Genomic DNA, 22,692 nt, shown 5'->3' with positions numbered 1-22,692 from the left:
ACAGACACAACAGACAAACACTTTCCTTTGTTGGATGCGGTACTGTCCTTGTCAAAATGAATCTCGTCCGTATGTGCATGAAGGAACTGCAGATGCTGGTTTAAACCAAAGATAGACACAAAATGCTGGAATAACTCAGCAGGACAGGCAGCATCTGTGGAGAGAAGGAATGGGTGCCCAAAATGTTTGCTGTGTGCCGATTTTCACCATGGAACATGTGAATTTCCCACTAAATGGCTGACAAATGTCCTCTGTGACCACCACGGCAACTCAACCTGCATACTTGTGTTTTTAAATCAACCCTTCTTCGTAACCAATTTGCTTAAATCAGTCACCTTTCTCAAACCTATCATTCTCATGGCATGATTGAAAACTTCAAAGAAACACCACGATGTATTCCTCCGATGTACAATCCACAATGTATTTTGAACGCATAATTCCACAATCAGCAAGACCAAGCGCACACCGAGCGATCATGTCGCTGAACACCTATGCTCAGTATGCCTTGGCTTACACAATTTCCCACTTGCCAAACACTTTAACTCCCCATCTCATTCCCATACTGACCTTTCTATCCTGGGTCTCCTCCACTGTCAGAGTGAGGCCCCATGAAAATTGGAGGAACCGCACCTCATATTTCCCATGGGCAGCCTACAATCCAGCATTATGAATACTGATTTCTCTCATTTTAAATAACCCTTGCATTCTCTCACTCCGTCCCTCATCCACCCTAGTCATCCTACTAGTTTCACTGTTTGCACTCCCTAGTTATTATCACTTCCACAGCCAACAATGGACCATTGTGGGCGCCACCTTTCCCATATCATCCTTGCTGGCCTTGCTTTGTTCTTTTCATACCTTTCATTCTTTTGTTCTTCATACCTCCAGTTTCTCTCTCCCCTGAGTCTGAAGAAGGGTCTCAACATGAAACATCACCTATTTCTTCTCTCCAGAGATGCTGCCTGACCCGCAGAGTTACTCCAGCATTTTGTGTCTACCTTAAGTGTAAACCAGCATCTGCAGTTCCTTCCGCCACAATGTAGTATTTATGTAGTATCCACCTGCCGGCGTGGCATTAACCACCGCAAATTCTCCACTCCTCTGACTCACTCTAACCTCTCCCTTCCTGAACGTACAGCCCTCCACTCACTCTGCAACAACCCCGACGTAGTCATCAAGCCGGCTGACAAGAGGTGCTGTGGTAGTCTGGCGTGCTGACCTCTACCGGACCGAGGCCAGACGACAACTCTCAGACACCTCCTCCTATTTATCCTTGGACCATGACCCCACCGACGAGCACCAGACCTTAATCACCAACATTATCACTGATCTCACCTATTCCAGCCCTCTAATGCCTCCAACCTTATCGTTCCCCAGCCCCACACGGCCCGATTTTACCTTCTCCCTAAAATCCATAAACAGAACTGTCCTGGCAGACCCATTGTTTCTGCCTGTTCCTGTCCCACAGAATTAATTTCCACTTACCTAGACTCCATCTTATCCCCATGTCAAATTCCTCCCCACCTATGTCCAACACATCTCACAAGCTCTCCATCTCCTCGATAACTTCCGGTTTCCAGGCCCCCACTCCCTCATCTTTACCATGGATGTTCAGTCACTCTACACTTCCATCCCCCACAAGGATGGTCTTGAAGCCTTCGGTTTCTTCCTCGACCGTAGAACCAGCCAATCTCCATCTACTAACACTCTCCTCCGCCTAGCAGAGCTGGTTCTTACCCTCAACAACTTCTGCTTTGACTCCTCCAACTTCCTCCAAACCAGAGGCGTAGCTATGGGCACTCGCATGGGCCCTAGCTATGCCTGCCTCTTTGTCGGGTACGTCGAACAATCCCTGTTCCAGACGTACACCGGCCCCATCCCCGAACTCTACCTCCGCTACATTGACGACTGCATTGGTGCTACCTCTTGTACCCATGCAGAACTCACTGACTTCATACATTTCAACACTAATTTCCATCCTGCTCTTAAAATATACTTGGACCATCTCCGACATCTCCCTACTGTTTCTGGATCTCACCATCTCCATCACAGGAGACAGACAAGTGACCGACATCTACTACAAACCCACTGACTCCCACAGCTGTCTGGACTACACTTCTTCCCACCCTGTCTCCTGCAAAAAGTCTATCCCCTACTCCCAATTCCTCCGTCTACGCCGCATCTGCGCGCAGGATGAGGTGTTTCACACTAGGGCATCAGAGATGTCCTCATTCTTTAGGAAACGGGGCTTCCCCTCTTCCATTATAGATGAGGCTCTCACTAGGGCCTCCTCTATATCCCGCAGCTCTGCTCTTGTTCCCCCTCCCCCCATTCGTAACAAGGACAGAACCCCCCTCGTTCTCACCTTCCACCCCATCAGCCAGCATATCCAACAAATTATCCTCCAACATTTCCGTCACCTGCAACGGGATCCCACTACTGGCCACATCTTCCCATCTCCTCCCCTTTCTGCTTTCCACAGAGACCGTTCCTTCCATAGCTCCCTGGTCCACTCGTTCCTTCCCACCCAAACCACCCCCTCCCAGGTACTTTCCATTGCAACCGCAGGAGATGCAACACCTATCCCTTTATCTCCCCCCTAGACTCCAACCAAGGACCCAAACAGTCTTTCCAGGTGAGACAGAGGTTCACTTGCACCTCCTCCAACCTCATCTATTGTATCCGCTGTTCCAGATGTCAACTTCTCTACATCGGCGAGATCAAACGCAGGATCGGCGATCGTTTCGCTCAATACCTTCGCTCAGTCCGCCTTAACCAACCTGATCTCCCGGTAGTTGAGCACTTCAACTCCCACTCCCAGTTTGACCTTTCTGTCATAGGACTCCTCCAGTGTCATAGTGAGGCCCACCGCAAGTTGAAGGAACAGCACCTCATATTTCGCTTGGGCAGCTTACAGCCCAGCGGTATGAACATTGACTTCCCCAACTTTAGATAGTGCCTCTGTCTCTCTCTTCCCTCCCCCTTCCCAGTTCTCCCAGTCTTCCTGTCTCCACCTATATCCTTCCTTTGTCCTGCCCCCCCCCCGACATTAGTCTGAAGGGTCTCGACCAGAAACATCACCCATTCCTTCTCTCCAGAGATGCTGCTAGGCCTGCTGAGTTACTTCACATTTTGTGATACCTTCGATTTGTACCAGCATCTGCAGTTATTTTCCTACACGATGTTGTATTTAGCTCTCATTTGAACAAAATTCAAATGTTTGGCGAGGGAAATTATGAAATTGAGGAGAGTTTGATGGCTCTAGGTCTGTACTCCCTGAAGCTTTAAAGGATGGGGGGGGGGGGGGGAAAGAACTCATTGAAATCTACCAAATAATGAAAGGCGTAGTTAAACTGGATGGGAAGAGGTGGTTCCCAGTAGTGGAAGAGTCGAGGACCACAGGACACAGCGTGAAGACTAAAAGGACATACATTTAGAATGGAGGCATAAAAACATAGAAAATAGGTGCAGGAGGAGACCATTTGGCCCTTCGAGCCAGCACCGCCATTCATTGTGATCATGGATGATCATCTACAATCAGTAACCTGCGCCTGCCTTCTCCCCATATCCCTTGATTCCACAAGCCCACGAGAGCTCTGTCTAACTCTCTTTTAAATTCATCCAGTGAATTGGCCTCCACTGCCTTCTGTGACAGAGAATTCCACAAATTCACAACTCTCTGGGTGAAACAGTTTCTTCTCACCTGTTTTAAATGGCCTCCCCTTTATTCTTAGACTGTGGCCCCTGGTTCTGGATTCCCCCAACATTGGGAACATTTTTCCTGCATCTTGCTTGTCTAGTCCTTTTATAATTTTATACGTCCCCATAAGATCCCCTCTCATCCTTCTAAACTCCAGTGAATACAAGCCTAGTCTTTCCAATCTTTCCTCGTATGACAGTCCCTCCATCCCAGGGATCAATCTCGTGAACCTACGCTGCACTGCCTCAATAGCAAGGACGTCCTTCCTCAAATTAGGAGACCAAAACTGCACACAATACTCCAGATGTGGGCTCACCAACACCCTATACAACTGCAGAAGGACTTCTTTGCTCCTGGACTCAAATCCTCTCGTTATGAAGGCCAACATGCCAGTAGCTTTCTTCACTGCCTGCTGTACATGCTTACTTTCAGTGGCTGTTGTACAAGGACACCAAGGTCTCATTGCACTTCCCCTTTACCTAATCTGACACCAGAGATAATAATCTATCTCCTTATTTTTGCCACCAAAGTGGATAACCTCACATTTATCTACATTATACGGCATCTGCCCACTCACTCAACCTGTCCAAGTCACCCTGCAACCTACTAACACCCTCTTCGCAGTTCACACTGCCACCCAGTTTTGTGTCATCCGTAAACGTGCTAGTGTTACTTCTAATTCCATCATCCAAATCATTAATATATATTGTAAATAGTTGCGACCCCAGCACCGAGCTTTGCGGCTCTCCACTGCCTGCCATTCTGAAAAGGACCCTTTTATTCCTACTCTTTGCTTCCTGTCTGCCAACCAATTCTCTATCCATGTCATTACCCTACCCCCAATACCATGTGCTCTAATTTTGCTCACCAACCTCCCGTGTTGGCACCTTATCAAAGGCTTTCTAAAAGTCTAGATACACTACATCCACTGGCTCTCCTTCATCCATTTTACTTGTCATGTCCTCAAAAAACTCCAGATTAGTCAAGCAGGATTTCCCCTTCATAAATCCATGCCGACTTGGACCAATCCTTTTACCGCTATCCAAATGCGCCGTTATTACTTCTTTAATAATTGACTCCAGCATCTTCCCCACCACCGATGTCAGGCTAACTGGTCTATAATTCCCCGTTTTCTCTCTCGCAGGAACTGATCCTGAATCTATTGGACATTGGGAAATGATCACCAATACATCAACGATTTCATGAGCCACCTCCTTGGGTACCCTGGGATGCAGACCATCAGGCCCAGGGGATTTATCAGTCTTCAGTCCCAGTCTACCCAATACTATTTCTTGCCTAATGCAAATTTCTTTCAGTTCCTCTGTCTCCCTTGATCCTCTGTCCACTAGAACATCTGGGAGATTGTTTGTGTCTTCCTTAGTGAAGACAGATCCAAAGTACCTGTTCAACTCTTCTGCCATTTCCTTGTTACCCATAATAATTGCACCCGTTTCTGCCTTCAAAGGACCCACATTTGTCTTTACTAATCTTTTTCTCTTAACATACCTACAGAAGCTTTTACTGTCCTTCTTTATACTTTTGGCCAGCTTCGCTTCGTACCTCATCTTTTCAGCCCGTATTACACTTTTTGCTATCTTCTGTTGTTCTTTGAAAGTTGCCCACTTCTCTGGCTTCCCGCTACTCTTTGCTATCTTTTTCATCTTTTAGTTTTATTCCATCTCTAACTTCCCTTGTCAGCCACGGTTGCCTCTTACTCCCCTTAGAATCTTTCTTCCTCTTTGGAATGAAATGATCCTGCATCTTCTGGATTATGCTCAGAAATTCCTGCCATTGCTGTTCCACCGTCATTCCTGCTAGGATCCCTTTCTATTCGACCTTAGCCAGCTCCTCTCTCATGCCTTTATAGTCCTCTTTGTTCAACTGCAACACTGACACTTCCGATTTAACCTTCTTCCTTGGGGAGGAAGGACGAGGAGGAATTTCTTTAGCTAGAGGGTGGTGAATCTGTGGAATTCATTGCCACAGATGGCCATGGACACCAAATCATTGGGAATACATAAAGTGGAAATTGATAGGTTCTTGATTAGTAAGGGCATCAAAGGTTATGGAGAGAAGGCAGGAGAATGTGGTTGGGAAGGAAAAGTTAATCAGCCATGATTGAATGGCAGAGCCGACTTGACGGGCCGAATGGCCTCATTCTGCTCTTATGAAAATACAGTTTAGAAATTTACAAGCATTCAGGTAATGATACATCCATTGAGTGTGGTTATCACAAAGTATAGTCGGGTATGAAATCTAGTTTAAAGAGACGCTGTCTCCAGGGTATAGTTAACCTTTTTTCTCTCCAGCACCAGTTCCAGCTCTCGTGTATACTCCTCCTCTTCCTCTTTCTCCACCCCCTCCTCCTCATCCTCCACACTCTCCTGAGAAAGGTCCAAGGCCTGCTGATCCTCCTGAGGGGCTTCTTCGACGGGCACAGTGTCCCCACCAGCATCCTTCTCCTCCTCCACCTCCTCTTCCACCACCACCTCCTCCTTCACCACCACCTCTTCTGGTTCTTCCTGGCAAATCAATTTCTTCCGCCATTTTTCCTCCGCTTTCTTCACTTCCTCAGGGATGAGTGGAGCCAGCAAGGATGCAGCAACACCCGATCGCTCCTCCTTCTCACCAGTCAGTGCAAATACACTTTCGTTAACTTCCTTTGGAAGCAGGAAAGAGCAGATTAGAGGGACAACACTCACAGGTGCAAGCATGGGCATAAATCAGAAGTTACGTGTACATCAATGGCCCCATTGAAATAAATGTAGGCTTCCACACAATAATTTTATTTTTCTTCCCCTTTGGGAAAGCAACAGATATCACCCTAATTCACCCCTACCTTCTTCTTCAGGTTTCTGCCATCAGGCTTTGTCAGAGTTTGGTCATGGTGATAGACACCCATGTGTTGATAACTGCTCTCCACTTCACTAGCAGACAGGACCACGGAACTGAAAGACAACACAAAGTAACATGCGTCTCTCCCCGAGCTGCTCAATGGTTCCTAAAGAACATTTTCAAACATTAATGGCTCTTCCATCAATTTTTAAAAGCTATAATAACCAACCCTGCCACCACCCTCCCAAGAATGGATTGCTAAAAGGCTGTTTGAAGGCCTTATTGATTCCAATATGTCGTACAGGGCTCAGAGCTTTATCCTGCAAGTTACATAAAGCTCTTGTTAGACCGCAACTGGAGCATCGTACCTCAGGAAGGAAGTAATTAGTGTAATGCAGATTTAGCAGAATGCCACCAGAGCAAAAAGTGCCTGATGAATAAAACTAACTGCAGGACTCGCTCCATATTCCCATGAATGAGGATGATTAAGGTGCAAGCTAATTGAGTAAAACATCCACGGGCAAATAGAAAAGTTATTTTCTCCAATAAAGAGTTCCATATCACAAGAAATCAACTATTAACATAAAAGCTAGTATAAATCACAAATCTCTACCTCCTCACCTCCCAATAAGGACCAACTGAGGCTGAAAATATTCAAACAAACATGCTAATGAATAATAAAAAATGTGTGGGGAAGCAAACTTCATACAACAAACTCTCACGTGCTAGATAAAATTCTCTGTTCATTTGTCCATTCAGCTAAACTTGTCACTGTTGGTACTTCTATTTTTCCACCATAGTCTTGCAACCCTAAACTCTCAGGCTTAAATATGCTCAACTGTTGAGCATCCACAGTCCTCTTGAGAATGGACTGTGAAAGTTGATAAACACCCAGTGAAGAACACTCAGCCAGGCTTAAAATGCTGGCCCCTTATTTTAAGGGAATTTCTAAATGCCTCTCCGTGGGGAACAGCATACATATCTCGTTTATTATGATTTACTTTTCAGAGATCATCCAATTTTCCCAAGACAAATTTTCTTTTGCCCCATTCTACTCTAATCTCTTCTCAGAAGATATGGTCATCAATCAAATGAACCCCAAGACAAGTGACCGTAGATATTGGAATCTTAAGCAAAACTAAAAATAAGATGCAGGAGGAAAACCTGTATTTTGGGTTAGGACCCTTCTTCGGACTGATAGGGTAAAGGAAGTTGGTCGACGCGAATACTCCAGTCTGACAAAGGGTCCCAATCAGAAACACCATCCATTTCCCTCCACAGATGCTGCAGAACCCACTGAATTCCTCCAGCAGTTGTTTCCTAATCACATGAACCTTCCACGACCCTCGCAAAGACAATATCCTTTGACGAAACCAAAACTAAACGGTACTCCAGGTGCGGTCTCACCAATGCACTATTTAGTTACAGGCAGACTTCCTTGCAACAACATTGCAAACATCCCACTTTTGGTTGGAGAGTTGATCATTAATCCAATTCTTGCTTGGTGATTACAAAATTATAAACTGTTGCAGAATTACATTGCACTGTAATACTTAGCCTCAAACCTTTGTGTGGCACGTTAGAATGCCAATCCATTACCTTTTGCACGCCCTCAACAGTAAACGAATACAGGAACAGACACTGGTAGGTCTAAGATCACCACTTGCACTAGCCAGCATCGAACCACTGGTCGTATCACCCCTGCTCGTGTATATCGAGGTGTCGGACCCCCTGGCGAAACAGCCCTTCACTTTTCACACTATTGCTAGGAGTGGAAAATTGCAGACTGTTTTTTGGTTAGAAATTATGTAAAATGAACATTTTTTCCCACTGATTGCTGGCATCAATAGCTGATCCAAGGAGACGTGGCGCTGTCTGGCCCAGATCCCTCGACCCTCTTGCATACTTGACTCTTTCCAACCTCAAATTGGGCCTCGGGGTTTGCAATTGCTGCGCCTTCTTCATTAACAATGTTTAACTTTCTCTCATGGAAGAAACAAACGAATGTGAACAACCGTCAAGTGTGCATTTCCACGTATTCCAACATAAGAAAAACACAACAGAGGGCACACACGTTAAAATTATGCCAAGCACTCAATTGTGGCATCAGCTCAGAATTACAGGGGCTTGGGAGGAGAACCAAGGGGAGAGTAAACATTCTCGGAACTTGGAGTTAACATGCACAATTGTTTTTGCAATGTGCCTTGCCCTCCAGCGACAAGCCAGAACTTGGTTGACTCAATTGGTCAAAATACTGGTGTACAACATGGTGCGGTCCCCCTTGACAGGGCAGGGTGGACGAGTTAAGGGCATTTTATAGTATGTGCCATATTTTCCAAGTTATTAAAAAATAAAAAATAAAATAAAACGAACATCAGGTTATATCAGTTAATAACAATTATAGATGGCAGCAGAAAGTGCGTTAGATATCTGCTTTGCGAGTGTACATTGACCCGTTGCGGTTGAGTACCCACCTGGTCTGGTAATGGAGTCCCTGAAGCTGAGTGGCCAGGTACTGAGGTAGTTCCCACATCACTTCATTGGTTTGAATATTCCAGTAATAGTAACAGCCTGTATTCTCATCCCACACCTCTTGCCAGTCACCCATCTCCACATTAACTGTAGCAATAAGAGAAAATAACATATTTTGTATCTACTAAATTTACATCTCATCCAAAGTTCACCCTCTCAGCACAGAACTCTCCAGTGTTTAGGACAACGTTGTACAATCCACAAACTGTCTACCATCATCATTAATTTTGCAGTATCCATTCATAGATTGTGAATCTAATATGTGCCATCTTGTGAATGTTTACATACACCTATCAGCCAAGTAATTATGTCTTGAGGAGCCAAAACAATATGACCACCTGCCTAATATGCTGTTGGTCCTCCGTGTGCAGCCCCAAACACAGCAGGGTGCGATGCACTGTGTATTGTGACCCATTCCTCCCGTGACCACCATTAAAATTTTCTGTGACATGTGCCACAGTAGACCTTCTGTCGCTTCGGACCAGACGGGATAGCCTTCATTGCCCTCGCTCATCGATGAGCCTTGGGCGCCCAACACCCTGTCGCCGGTTTGTCCCTCCTCGGACCACTGTCGGTAGGTACTCACCACTCCTGAATGGGAGCACCCCATAAGCCTTGCCATTTCAGAGATGCTTTGACCCAGTCGTCTGGCTATTACAATTTGGCCATTGTCAAAGTCACTCAGGTCTTTACTCCTGCCCATATCTCCTGCATCCAACACATCAACTTCAAGAACTGACTGTTCACTTAATGCCTAATATATCCCACCCCTTGACAGGTGCCATTGTACCAAGATAATCAATGTTATTCACTTTGCCTGTCAGTGGTCATAATGTTTTGGCTGATCAGGGTATTTGTCCATTTTAAATATCAGGTATTATGGTCAAAGCCATCAACTTTTGCTGTAACTCGCAAGTTCTCTTGTTTGCCTCAATGACTTTAGCCATCCGGCATTACGATGCTTATCGTTATGTATTTGGGAACTACAGCATATACAATTTCCTATCTGGTGCAAAACACAAAATCACATTAGCTACGATGAACAAATGTTAAGAATTGTATTAGATTCAAATAAGCAAGATATAAAGATATTATAAAGGGCAGCGAGCCTGGGGATTGGGAGTAAAACCTCAAAATTCAGAAATAAAACAAACCAAAAGATTGAGAGCAATAATAGAGCAGGAAAATAAACGTGAGAGGAACACAAATGCAAATTGTGAAAGGCTCGACAAGTATGCAAAAAGAAAATAGATTACAAAAGACAGACGGGAGAATTTATTCTGGGGAAAATAGCAGAGTAATTAAAGGTTTTGAATCTATCTGCATGGAGCTCAGAAATAATCCCAGCAACGCCAAGAAACTAAGAGTTGAGGGGGGGAGAAATGAAAGGAAATGAGTACGAGTTAAAAGAAAAACAATAGAGAAATTAATAGGACTGAAAACTGATAAAGCCCCAGATAATCCACATCCCAGTGAACTAAATGTAACCATGGAAATAGTAGATGAATTAGTGTTAAATCCTTCCTAAAACCCAAACAGGGCTGCCCTGGCAAACCTATTGTTTCTGTCTGTCCCTGCCCCACAGAACACATTGCCAAATACACCTGCATCCAAGAAGCCTTACATGCCCTTCAATAACTTTCAGTTTCCAGGCCCCAATTGCCTCGTTTTTACTATGGATATCCAGTCGCTTCAACACCTCCATCCCCCACCAGGAATGTCTCAAGACCCACTGGTTCTTCCTTCAATAGAAATCCAATCAACTTCCCTCTACTAACATTCTTCTCCGCCTGGCAGAACTTGTCCTCACCTTCAACCACTTTTCCTTTGACTCCCCGCACTGTCTCTAACTTGAAAGTATAGCCATGGACACTCGCACGAGTCCCAGCTATGCCTGCCTTTTTGTTGGTTGCATCGAACAGTCCACATTGCAAACGTACACTGGAACTATCCCCTTTCTCAGCAATATTGATGACTTCAACAGGGTTGCCTCCTGCACCCGTGCAGAACTCGTTGATTTCATTAACTTTATCACTAATTGCCACTCTGCCCTGAAATTCATTTGGGCCACCCTGACACTTCTCTCTCCCCTTTCTCGATCACTGTCTCCATCACAGAGAAAGACTATCAACTGTTGTTAACTACAAACCTGCCGACCCCAAATTAACTCGACAACACTTGCACCCACCCAGCCTCTTGCAAAGATGCTACCCCTTACTCTCAATTTCACCGTCTTCACCACATCTGCTCCCAAGATGAAATTTCCCATACTAGGACATCAGGGATGTCCTCTTTCTTTAGTAAACGTTGCTCCCCCCCCCCCCCACTGTCATAGATTAATCAATCACCCATGCCCATGATCCCACCACCAGTCAAAACTCCTCCCCCCCTCCCTTTCCGCCTCCGACAGAGACCTCCTCCTCCACAACTCTTTGGTTCACTCATCCCTTCCCATCCAAATCACCCCCTCCCCATGTATGTCCCCCTGCAACCACATTGCAGGCTGAAGGGCCTGTTCCTGCACTGTTGTATGATTTGTATCTATGGTATGAGCATTGAATTCTCCAATTTCAGTTCACTACATCACCCTTACCCCATTCTCTCCCCCACCTCCCCCCTAGGCCACACCAGGACCTGCATGTATTTCCCCCCTTCCATCTACATACCGTCTTCGAGTTTCACAATTTACATAATTCAATACTTTTATCTCACACCTTCTATCTTTTCATTTCTGGTCTTTACCACCCATCACAAAACCCTCCTCACCTTTTTTCACCCTCTACCATCTTATTTTATCGATCTTGGCCCTTCAATGTTGTTTTTCTCAAATCTCCTCTCAACCACCTCTATTCCAAGGAAAAGCAACCGTACAATTTTTCTTCATTGCTATAATTTCCCAGTTCCTGGCATCATTCTCTTACTCTCCCAATTGCATCTTCTCCAGTGCCATCACATTTTTCTTGTAATATGACAACCAGAACTGTACCCAGAACTAAAACTGTGGGTTAACTAATGTTGTAGAGATCTAATGTAACCTCCCAAAATATTTTATCCTTTACTTTGACTGATTGACTTTGTAGCCATTGACTATCGATAGATCGTTCCTGCCACTGAAACAGTCCAACATCCTTCTGTTCCTCCACACCACCAATAACAGCTGTTCACAACCCTTGTCTTGTATTTCCCCAAGTGCATTACCTCACATTTCTCTGGATGGTTTCGCCCAACCAATGTACAAAGAACGGGAATGGTGGAAAAGTAAATTCAACAGGCAAAGGTGTCGCAGGGGGTTATGATATTGCGACTATAATAGATTCCAGATTTTTAAATGGGCAGGAATGGGAACCATGCAGGATGGAAAAGAAAATGGCTGGCAATAGTGTGACAAATATTTGATGCCAAATATATATTACAATTCAAAATCATAGTACACAGCATTTGGAGAAGGATAGAGATACAAAGAATGAGTTTGAAAAATGATTGGTAAGTCACTTAAAATGAAGTAAAGAATCCACATAAAGTAAAAAGACAATTATATGAACAGGTGGGGCTTCAAAAATAAATTCTGAGAGAACACCTTAAGTACCGAGTAAATGTATTACATCCATGAGAACAGGGTAGCATTAATATTTAGAAGATGAAGGCATTGGATAGGATAGAAATAGATAAAGATGGGTGCTAAAATTGTTAGCATCACTCAGTCCCCTGAACTGGATGAGTGGCATCTTAGGTTGCAGAGTTAAAAATACCAAAGGCTCTTATAAATTTACGGGGAGAAATTTATTTTGAAAAATTTATAGATAGGAGCATTGACTTTGGAGACCCAATTTCAGGAGCATGGGTGAAAATTGGATGGTGGGATGGAAAGGATTAGGTAGCTTTTTTAAAGAGCTGACAGTCACAATGGGCCAAATGGTTCACGTTTTCTATGTGTAAAACTCTATGAAAAATACATAGCTACAGCCAGCATCCTATGCAGTGACAACATCAATCATCTAATAAGTTTTGTATACAACACAAAATATTAAATTTTGACCGTGTAATATTAAGCTAACATGTACCTCCAGCCAATGAATATTGTGTATCATAGTGCCATTCAGCCGACATGTTACCGCTCACCACCAAAGCATTCATTTCACTGTCAATGTGATTGTTTGTAGCTTTTTGAGCATTCGGCACAAGTTTGGGTTCTGGCCGAGGTGGTGTGGGTGTTGGGGCTGGTGCCTCAGTGGAAGATGCCGATTCAGAAACAGGGAGAGGAGCTGTAATTGCATCAATCTCCTGTAGATAAAAGACGTTACATGCAGAGTTAGTGCATTCTTCAAAGTCTAATTTCACAAATTCTTCAGTCCATACACAGCACCAGACAATCCAACAGGAAGGGAAAAGTCATGGATAGCACGGAAGGGAAAAGGAAAGACAAGTAAAAGTATAACTATGGACCATGCTGGGTATAAATGGGGGAAGAGAAAGCAAAGGAAAAGGAATGACAGGTAGTGTTAAGCAATTGATCCTCACCGCCATAAAATTTGCCAATGTGCTGTCGATGTCTGCAGGCTTACTGGGCCGGGACTCTGCCTCCTGGGGCTCAGCATCAGGATTGTCCTCATCGTCACTGTCCGTGTAAGCACCCAGCAAACCCAGTCCACCTGAAAGAGAGCAATTCACAAAAAAACAAATTAAAAACAATGTACTCCTGCCCATTCAACACAAGCCCCTGCTTGGAAACACTGACATCATCAGATTAATCTCAGTGTTTGGGGGAATGGTAGATTGTAGAGGTGATGGGACTGCAAACTGACGGATTGGGAATTTGTCCAAAACCACAGGTAGTGAGAGTTATCCATCATCTCATCCAAGTGAGACATGGTGAAGCATTTTCTAAATAAAGGTTAGGAAGAGTGAAAGAATATGGAAACCTGAACATATATGTCATCATTGTTTACGTTCTGTAACTGCTCGGTTTTGTGGTCTATGTCATAAATGTCCAGATCATTATTGACCTGAAACTCAGAGACCAGAATACAAAGAAATAATAGGCTTTAATTGATCTATCCCACCCAGAATGCTCCTTTCAATATTATATACATGATCCCAAGGATACTTTTTGCCTCATATTTACAGTGCAGATACACCAGAATGCTACTGGAGGGTTAAATTACAATAGATTGCAGTATTTTAAGTTTATTCATATTGTCACATGTTCAGAGGACAGTGAAAAGATTTTGTTTGCACACCATCTAATCAAATCACAAATACTATCTTGGTTTGTGTTCCAATTCTCTTCTGTCGTGTTCTGCAAATTCTAATCTCTCCACTGTTGGTTTTTAATGCTTTGGCATTTGCCAAATTCTCTCCCCAAATGGAGATTGCTTAACCTCTCTGACTAATCCTTTGATCTCCTGTTCTGATAATTCAGAATCATGCTGTTGTTGGTATCTTGGCCATCGCATTACAGATGGCTTGCAAATACAATTTTTAAACAAAAAGATACAAAGTAACTTTGCAGGTCAGGCAGCACCACTGGACAGGCAGATGGTTGAACCAAAAGACAGAAGATGTGAGGCAGGTTTGAAGAGTTGTGGATTGTGAAGCCAGAGGTAGGAAAGTAGCAGTGGGTTGGGGGAAGAAATAGGTGGGACACAGAAGGGGAGTGGGGTGGTTAGTTAGAGGTCACCTAAAATTGGAGAAAGCATTGTTCATACCAATGGTTTGTCAGCTATTTGCTTGGTCAAAAAAACCCTTGCGCACATGTCAGCCTATTATATGCCCTGTTTTGTCCTGCCCCATTCCAGCTTTCTTCTCTCCCCCCCCCCTCCACACAATCAGTCTGAAGAGTCTCGACTGAAACATCGCCTATTCATGCTCTCTAGGGATGCTGCCCGACTGGCTGGTTACTCCAGCCGTCTAAATACAATTTGTTGCAGTATTCCTATGAGTATGGAAGTGAGTTGAGGGTGATCTGATTCAAGTGTTTAAAATAATTTAGTATCGAAGGCAGAGAGTGGGTTCCAGGATAAGGAATCACCATCTTACAAACACCAAGCTAGACCTTTTAGGAATTAGACCGTGAGGCAGTTACCTGTGGTCCGGACTGCAGTATCTTTAGTTGTCCCATTATTTGCATTGCTTGAACTTGAATTGACAAATTGATCCGACCCATCTTCTTGCTCATCTGCAAAGAAGAGAGCACAGTTTGAATGTTGTAACATGGCTCAATGATCAAAACAAAACCGTGTCGCCACACAATTACACTGTCACCAGAGTCTTGTTATACCTCCACCCCTCCCAGGATCTGGCCCAGATGATCCTATGAAGACGCAATGGGCTGGTGGGAGGGTGGTGGAAATAAATTCCCAGGGCAAACAAAGATGAAGTACAGCATATATGGGCTGATCACAATTGTAACTGGCATGTGAAAATGAATGCAGAGAGTGATGCATATGCATAGTTGTTGAAGGGTCAATCCAGGGAAACAATAAATAAGTATCCCAGAGCACCACATTTATTATAATGTATAGGAAGGAACTGCAGATTCGGGTTTAAGCCAAACATAGAGTCATGGAGTGATACAGCGTGGAAACAGGCCCTTCGGCCCAACCTGCCCACACCGGCCAACAAGTCCCAGGTTATAGATACAAAACACTGGAGTAACTTAGCGGGACAGGCAGCATCTCTGGAGAGAAGGAATGGGTGATGTTTTGGGTCGAGACCCTTCTTCAGACTGATGTTAAGGGAGAGGGAGATACATACATAAGGAAGTGTAAGGTGTGAAAATAGGACAAATGGAATAGAGACCAAGAAAAATGTAGAATTGATCATTGTTAGCTAAAGCAGAGATAAAATGTAGTCGGAGACAGTAAGACTGGTCGGAGAACTGGGATGGAGGAGCAATGGAGAGAGAGGGAAAGCAAGGGTTACTTGAAGTTAGAGAAGTCAATGTTCATATTGCTCGGGTGTAAGCTGCCCAAGCGAAATACGAGGTGCGGTTCCTCCAATATGCGCTGGGCCTAACTCTAACAATGGAGGAAGCCCAGATCAGAAAGGTCAGTGTGAGAATGGGAGGGGGAGTTAAAGTATTTAGCAATCGGGAGATCAGGTAGGTTTAGGCGGACTGAGCAGAGGTGTTCAGCGAAACGATCGCTTAAAATGAAAATGTACACAGGCAGAATTGAAAGAGTGCAAGGGTTTTATGGGGCTGCACCTCAAGAAGCAATGTTTAAAGGGTGATGCCTTTGTTCTTGCACTTTTGTGTTTTTTTCTTTCCTACCAAGTCATTATATTCTCTTAGGTACACTTAATTTCTCAGCATATCAATGTCTTGATCTTGTCCATTCACATAATCTATCCATATTCTTCGGCAGAATCTTGGCATCTTTGTTGCTCAATTTCCCAACTAGATTTGCATCATTGGCAAAGCAAGAAAGTCATATTGGACCAGAACACACAACAGACCTGGTGGTGCTATTAGCCTTCAGCACTCACTGTCTCAGTTCAGAAGATGGGTGGATCAGCAGAGCAACCCACTGATTCTCCATTCACTGCTACACTTCTCCCTCCCAAGTTCCACTGGCAGTGAAGATTCTCATAGCCTGTACTTCAACAAAGATTCTCATCTGCCAGTGTTTGGCACTCTAAACCACTGAATGGTTGGAGATGGGTGAGATGCCACAAAGGGGGCAGGTCTCAGACCTGGTGTGGTATGGTGGCATGGGGAAAATTACATTTATTAACTCAAATCTTAGCCTAGATACGATCAAGATGATGAATGCAGTCATTCAGAGGGAAAAATGTCGTACGACTGATGGAAAAGGGAACAACCTTAAACCAGAGTGCAGTAAAAGAAACACATAATTCTATTTTCACTGCAGCTATCAAAAATCTAAATGAATGTGCTTTGATTCACCACAGTAACACCATCTGCACTTGGGAAGCAAATAATAGAATTCCTTTCTGAGCACTTCATTGGTTATTTGGATTGTATACTTGCTTCTTCAGTCTGCACACACAGTCTGCACAGTCTGCCATATTATAAATGTATGATCTTATATTGAATTTGTACATTTATATTCATTACAATTAATACTTTGTATAAAGAAACAATCACAGCTTTCAGATGGCTATTTTGCGTTATAATTCTCAATGTATATGGTGTAAGAGAGAGAAAAACTGAGTATTCGACAGATCTACACAATAGCATTGATAGCATTAATGTAAATTTTGGTAATAATATTGCAAAAAAATGTAATAACATTTAATGAATTTTTACACGAAAAGGCTCAAGTCTTCCTTCACTGTTTCATGCATGTCTATCAATAGCATTGTTTTGGTGGTAAGGGACTATTTAACAGATCTTTATGCAACACCAAGCATTGCCAGCTGATCTGTGCAGAATCAGAATCTACATAAAATTCAACATGTCTGTCATGATGCCACATGACCAAAGGATCACTCAACAAGGGAATTCCCTGAACCTCTATTATTCCATCTAATGCAAGAAAATTGAGTCATTAATATTGAAATATTGTTTGTATTTTTCACACTAAATTAGCATTATTAATTGCTGAATAATATTCAGTGTTAGCAAGGAATTAACTGCTAAAATGTGAAATAAAATAACTTCTGTACATTCAAATTGTTGACAAATAATCATGAATCAATATACAACCATAATTAAAAATTAGATGTAGTTTCACTTGACTGGCTTTTGGTAAGAGTCTTATATCAACCTTTGTTTATTACAGAACAAATAGCTGAATATCACAAGATTAACCAAGACAGTTTTCAAGAACTGCATTTAAATTCCAGTATCTAATGGGCTGGTACAAAATATTTTCCTTTATGGATAAAAATAATTAATCCAAATTGCTGTTTAATGCCTAGATTAATTCAGGCTGGAAATACAGATCATTTGTGTCAACTGTAGTCAGGCTAATTTGAAAAAGCTGCTGGGGCATGGGATGTCTTTACTGCTAACATCAGTAAAGCTTGAGGGTCAGTCTCAGGAATGTTGGCAAGGTACACAAGGGTCTGTCAAGCACTCTGGCTGAAACTAAAACACTTGGGTTGAATATTCCACCCAGTGTCTTTTCTTCCAACCCATTGTTATACATTGTAAATAACTGAGGAACTGATCAATACTCATCTTTGGGGCGCAGTAGCTTGCCGACCTGAAAATCCATCTGTTGAGCAATCATCTAGCTATTCTAAGACATCGCGTCAGATTCCAATAGCAACGTCAATAAAGCATGCGCAAAAACATAAGATATAGGGGCAAACTACAAAATCCCAAACTTCTTCCATCATTCAATAAAATGGAGGCCGATTTGAGCCTTGACCGCAACTTCAAAGAAGAGCACCCCGTCTTGAAAAGCCAATGGAATGTTGGCCTTCATAACAAGAGGAGTTGAGTATAGGAGCAAAGAGATCCTTCTACAGTTGTACCGGGCCCTGGTGAGACCGCACCTGGAGGACTGTGTGCAGTTTTGGTCTCCAAATTTGAGGAAGGATATTCTTGCTATTGAGGGCGTGCAGCGTAGGTTCACTAGGTTAATTCCCGGAATGGCGGGACTGTCGTATGTTGAAAGGCTGGAGCAATTAGGCTTGTATACACTGGAATTTAGAAGGATGAGGGGGAACTTATTGAAACATATAAGATAATTAGGGGATTGGACACATTAGAGGCAGGAAACATGTTCCCAATGTTGGGGGAGTCCAGAACAAGGGGCCACAGTTTAAATAAGGTGTAGGCCATTTAGAACGGAGATGAGGAAGAACTTTTTCAGTCAGAGCGTGGTGAAGGTGTGGAATTTCTCTGCCTCAGAAGGCAGTGGAGGCCAGTTCGTTGGATGCTTTCAAGAGAGAGCTGGATAGAGCTCTTAAGGATAGCGGAGTGAGGGGGTATGGGGAGAAGGCAGGAACGGGGTACTGATTGAGAGTGATCAGCCATGATCACATTGAATGGCGGTGCTGGCTCGAAGGGCTGAATGGCCTACTCCTGCACCTATTGTCTATTGAATATGCAAAGACTCAGGTTCATGGCTCCCTAGGGTAAATAATTCCATTTACAAAATCCTCTCTAGTCTGAGTTTTAGGTAGTCAATCATTTTATCCTATGCACCAAATTTGATTGCTCTACAGTGGTGAGCACCTACCCGTTCATGACCATAAGACATAGGAGCAGAATTAGGCCATTCAGCCCACCAAATCTACTTGATCATTCAATCACGGTTGATCTATTTTCCCCCCGCAATCCCATTCTCCTGCCTTCCTCCCATAACCTTTGACACGATTACTAATCAAGAAACTATCAATCTTTGCTTTAGAAATACCCAATGTATTGGCCTCCACAGCCATCTATGGTATTGAATCCCACAAATTCACTAATTTCTGGCTAAATAAATTCTTCCTCATAGTCCATTCTAAAGGTACATCCTTTTATTCTGAAGCTGTTCCTTCTGGATCTAGATGCTCCCATTACTGAAAACGTCTTTTCCACGTCCACTCATTCTAAGGCTTTTCATTATCTGGTTCAATGAGGTCCTCCATTATCCTTCTAAACTCCAGTGAGAACAGGTCCAGAAACTTTAAACGCTCTTCATATCTTAACTCAATCATCCCAGGGATCATTCTCATAAACCTCCTTTGCACCCTCTCCAAAGCCAGCACATCCTTCCTCAGATACGGGGCCCAGAACTGCCGACAATATTCAAAATGTGGCCTTACCAATACCTGATAAAACCTCATTATTATATCCTTGCTTTTATATTCTAGTCCCCTCAAAATTAAAGCTAGCATTGTATTTGCCTTCCTTACTGCCAACTCAACATGCAAATTAACCTTTTGGGAATCCTGTACCAGCACTCCCATCCCAATTGCACCTGATTACTTAACCAGCTTGCTATTCAGAAAATCATCTATACCTTAATTCCTTCTGCCTAAGTCTATGACCGTAATCTTTGCTATGCTGTACTCCATTTGTCACTTTTCCCCCTCTCCCAGCCTGTCCAACTCTTTCTGCAACCTCCCTGCTTCAACATTACCTGTGTCTCCACCTATCTTCGTATGATCAGCAAACTTGGCCACAAAGCCAACAATTCTCTCATCCACATCATTAACATACGTGAAAAGTAGCAGACCCAGCACCTACCCCTGTGGAAAACCATTAGTCACATGCAGCCAACTAGAAATTCCCACTCTTTGCCTTCTGCCAGTCAGTCAAACGTCTTCCTATGCTAGAACCTTGCCTCTAATTCCATGGGGTCCCAGCTTGTTGAGCAGCCCCAACCATCACATTTCATCCTTTTTCCCCTTATTATTTTTTTATTATCTTTATTCCATAATCGATAACACAAAAATTATCAAATAACTCAGTGCTCACTCAGTCCTACTTAGAGCAAGACCTTCTTCCTCTTTTACTCCACCCCTTGTAACTAAGGCACCATTCCATTTGCCTCCACAATTACTGCATGTTATAGTTGCATGCTGACTTTGTACTTCATGTATGATTAAAAAGTTACCCCGAATAACAGTATTCCAAATTTTAAATACCGCCATTCTATTCTTCCCACCACAATGGATGACCTCAATCTCCAATATTTTACTCACATATTTAACCCATGTCCCTTTGCAAGTTCTGCCATCTTACAATGTTTTACCACCATTGTTGTATCAGCAAACTTCAAATTATCACTGGTATCTTTATATAAAAGGTTGGTATTGCTTGCAAGAAAATTTATTTTTTGTGTTAACATTTTTTTTCTATTCTGTTTTGTAGTTTAGCACAATCTGCAGCCGTTGCCACTTTCATTTCACTGCACATCTTGTATATGTATGTGACAAATAAACTTGACTTGTTTATTCATCTTATACTACCCCCAACCTTGTGAGCCTTTATATTGAGGAGCAATCTATTATGGGGTGTAGCAGGTTGCCACCAGGTGTCACCACAAGGGAATCATACCTTTGCTTTTTTGGCAAATCAAAATATTCAATCCATTTTGACAAAGGGTCTGCCCAAAACGTTGAAGAAGGGCTACAATCCAAAATGTCACCTATCTATTTTCTCCATAAATGCTGCCTGACCCACTGAGTTACTCCAGCATTTTGTGAATATATTCAACCCATTGGCTTTGCTATCTAATTAGTTGCATCCTTAAAGAACTCAGAATAATTGTGTTATACATTTGCCCCATTCTAAACTATGTTGACTCTGCCGAATCACATTCTTTTCTAAGCATTATATGGTTGGTTACCTTTGCATTTTCTCAAATGATTTAACTGCTTTGTAGCTCTCTCTTTTTTTTTGTAAAGGTTACATTTGCTATCCCAACCCTTAAATCTTTTTAGAAATGAAAATATCTAATCGTATTTGTATCAATTTCTTTCAGAACATTGGAACATAGTCCTTCATGATATCGTTTTTAGTCACCTACACTATTACATTTTTTCCTCAATTATAAAATTGTGACCAACCCCACATTCTGGTACATTTATTGACGACATTTGCAAAATAACCACTTAGTTCGATGCTATCCTCAATATGTCCAGGTAGTTCTTTGAAATATAGCTCAGTGGAATACACACAGGCTACGTTTTATGAAGTAATTATTTCGTTTTAGTTTAGAGGTTTAACAAACAAGCCTTCTGCCCACCGAGAATCAATCATCTGTTTCCAGTAGTTGTTATCCCACTTTTACGTCTACTCCCGACCCACACGTCATTTAAACTCAACAATGTTAATTTATTGCAGAACTACTTTATGTTCCCAACAGATCAAGTTTTTATTTGTTGCGTTTCCTTCACACTGATCGGACTAGTACATAGATAGGATAGGTTTCGAGTGACATTGTCCACGCGCGGGGAGGTGGAGTTAGAGTAGGTGAGGCATCTTGGTCGGCAGCCATAGCCGAGGCAAGTTGGTCTGAATTGTTACAAGGGACACATGTCCTTGACAGTGGCGGCATCGCGCGGTGTGATGAGTGGGGATAATCCTCATCGGCCCATTTGCCCAGTGTGGGGTGTTGTTGGCCCAGCTCTGGCCTCCCTTCCCCAGCCAGGCACGGCCACCCCCAACTCACCCTCTGAACCCGAGCTTTGGTCCTCCTTGTGATCGGACTCCAGTTGTAGGATGGGCCGACGCCGGCTCTGTTGCAGGCCGATTCGCGCTTTCTTCCCCATCGAATCGGTCTCCAGGCACGGCCTAGGCCGCTGCCCGCTGTCGGGGCCCAGGATGGGCCTACTCCTAGAGCCGCGCTCGGGCCTCAGGCTCCGGCCGCGCTCGGGCCTCTGGCTCCCACCTGCTCCTCCGGCTCCTCGAGCCGCTCTCGGGTATCGGGGCTGCGCAGGGCTGGACTGGGCTCGGCTCCGGCTGCTCCTCCGTCCGCTCGGCTCCGCGCTCCGCTCCGCTCCCGGTCTGGCGCGCAAGGGATGACCTCACCCGTAGATTATTTAAATAGATGATGTCATGACGCCGGGGTCACGCCAGTGCCGTTGAGAGGAGGTGGAGCGCGCACTGCCGCCCGGTGAGGCTCCCGCTCCAGCCCGCGCGCGCTCGCGCACGCGCCTCCCTCCCGTCAACCCAGGGTAGGGTATCCGTCTCACCCCAAGTCAAGTCAAGTCAATTT

The 22,692-nt window shown here is 43.7% G+C and overlaps 1 protein-coding gene across 2 annotated transcripts in view; it reads right to left on the bottom strand.

Moving 5' to 3' along the window:
• fnbp4 (formin binding protein 4) overlaps positions 1–22,529 on the bottom strand; it is a 34,852-nt gene extending 12,323 nt beyond the window's left edge. For both annotated transcript variants that reach the window (XM_078415010.1, XM_078415011.1), the window contains exons 1-7: positions 22,147–22,529; positions 15,150–15,242; positions 13,586–13,716; positions 13,129–13,348; positions 9,010–9,154; positions 6,540–6,648; positions 5,995–6,360 (exon numbers count right to left, since the gene is read on the bottom strand). In XM_078415010.1, the coding sequence (XP_078271136.1) occupies positions 5,995–6,360; positions 6,540–6,648; positions 9,010–9,154; positions 13,129–13,348; positions 13,586–13,716; positions 15,150–15,242; positions 22,147–22,246 (1,164 nt within the window). In that variant the 5' untranslated portion in view covers positions 22,247–22,529. The remainder of the gene's footprint in view (positions 1–5,994; positions 6,361–6,539; positions 6,649–9,009; positions 9,155–13,128; positions 13,349–13,585; positions 13,717–15,149; positions 15,243–22,146) is intronic.
• Positions 22,530–22,692: the final 163 nt, after the last annotated feature.

The sequence above is a fragment of the Rhinoraja longicauda genome, chromosome 18 (genome assembly GCF_053455715.1).
Source record: "Rhinoraja longicauda isolate Sanriku21f chromosome 18, sRhiLon1.1, whole genome shotgun sequence".
NCBI classification, from domain to species: Eukaryota; Metazoa; Chordata; class Chondrichthyes; order Rajiformes; family Arhynchobatidae; genus Rhinoraja; species Rhinoraja longicauda.
This window is presented reverse-complemented; position numbering and strand designations above follow the sequence as displayed.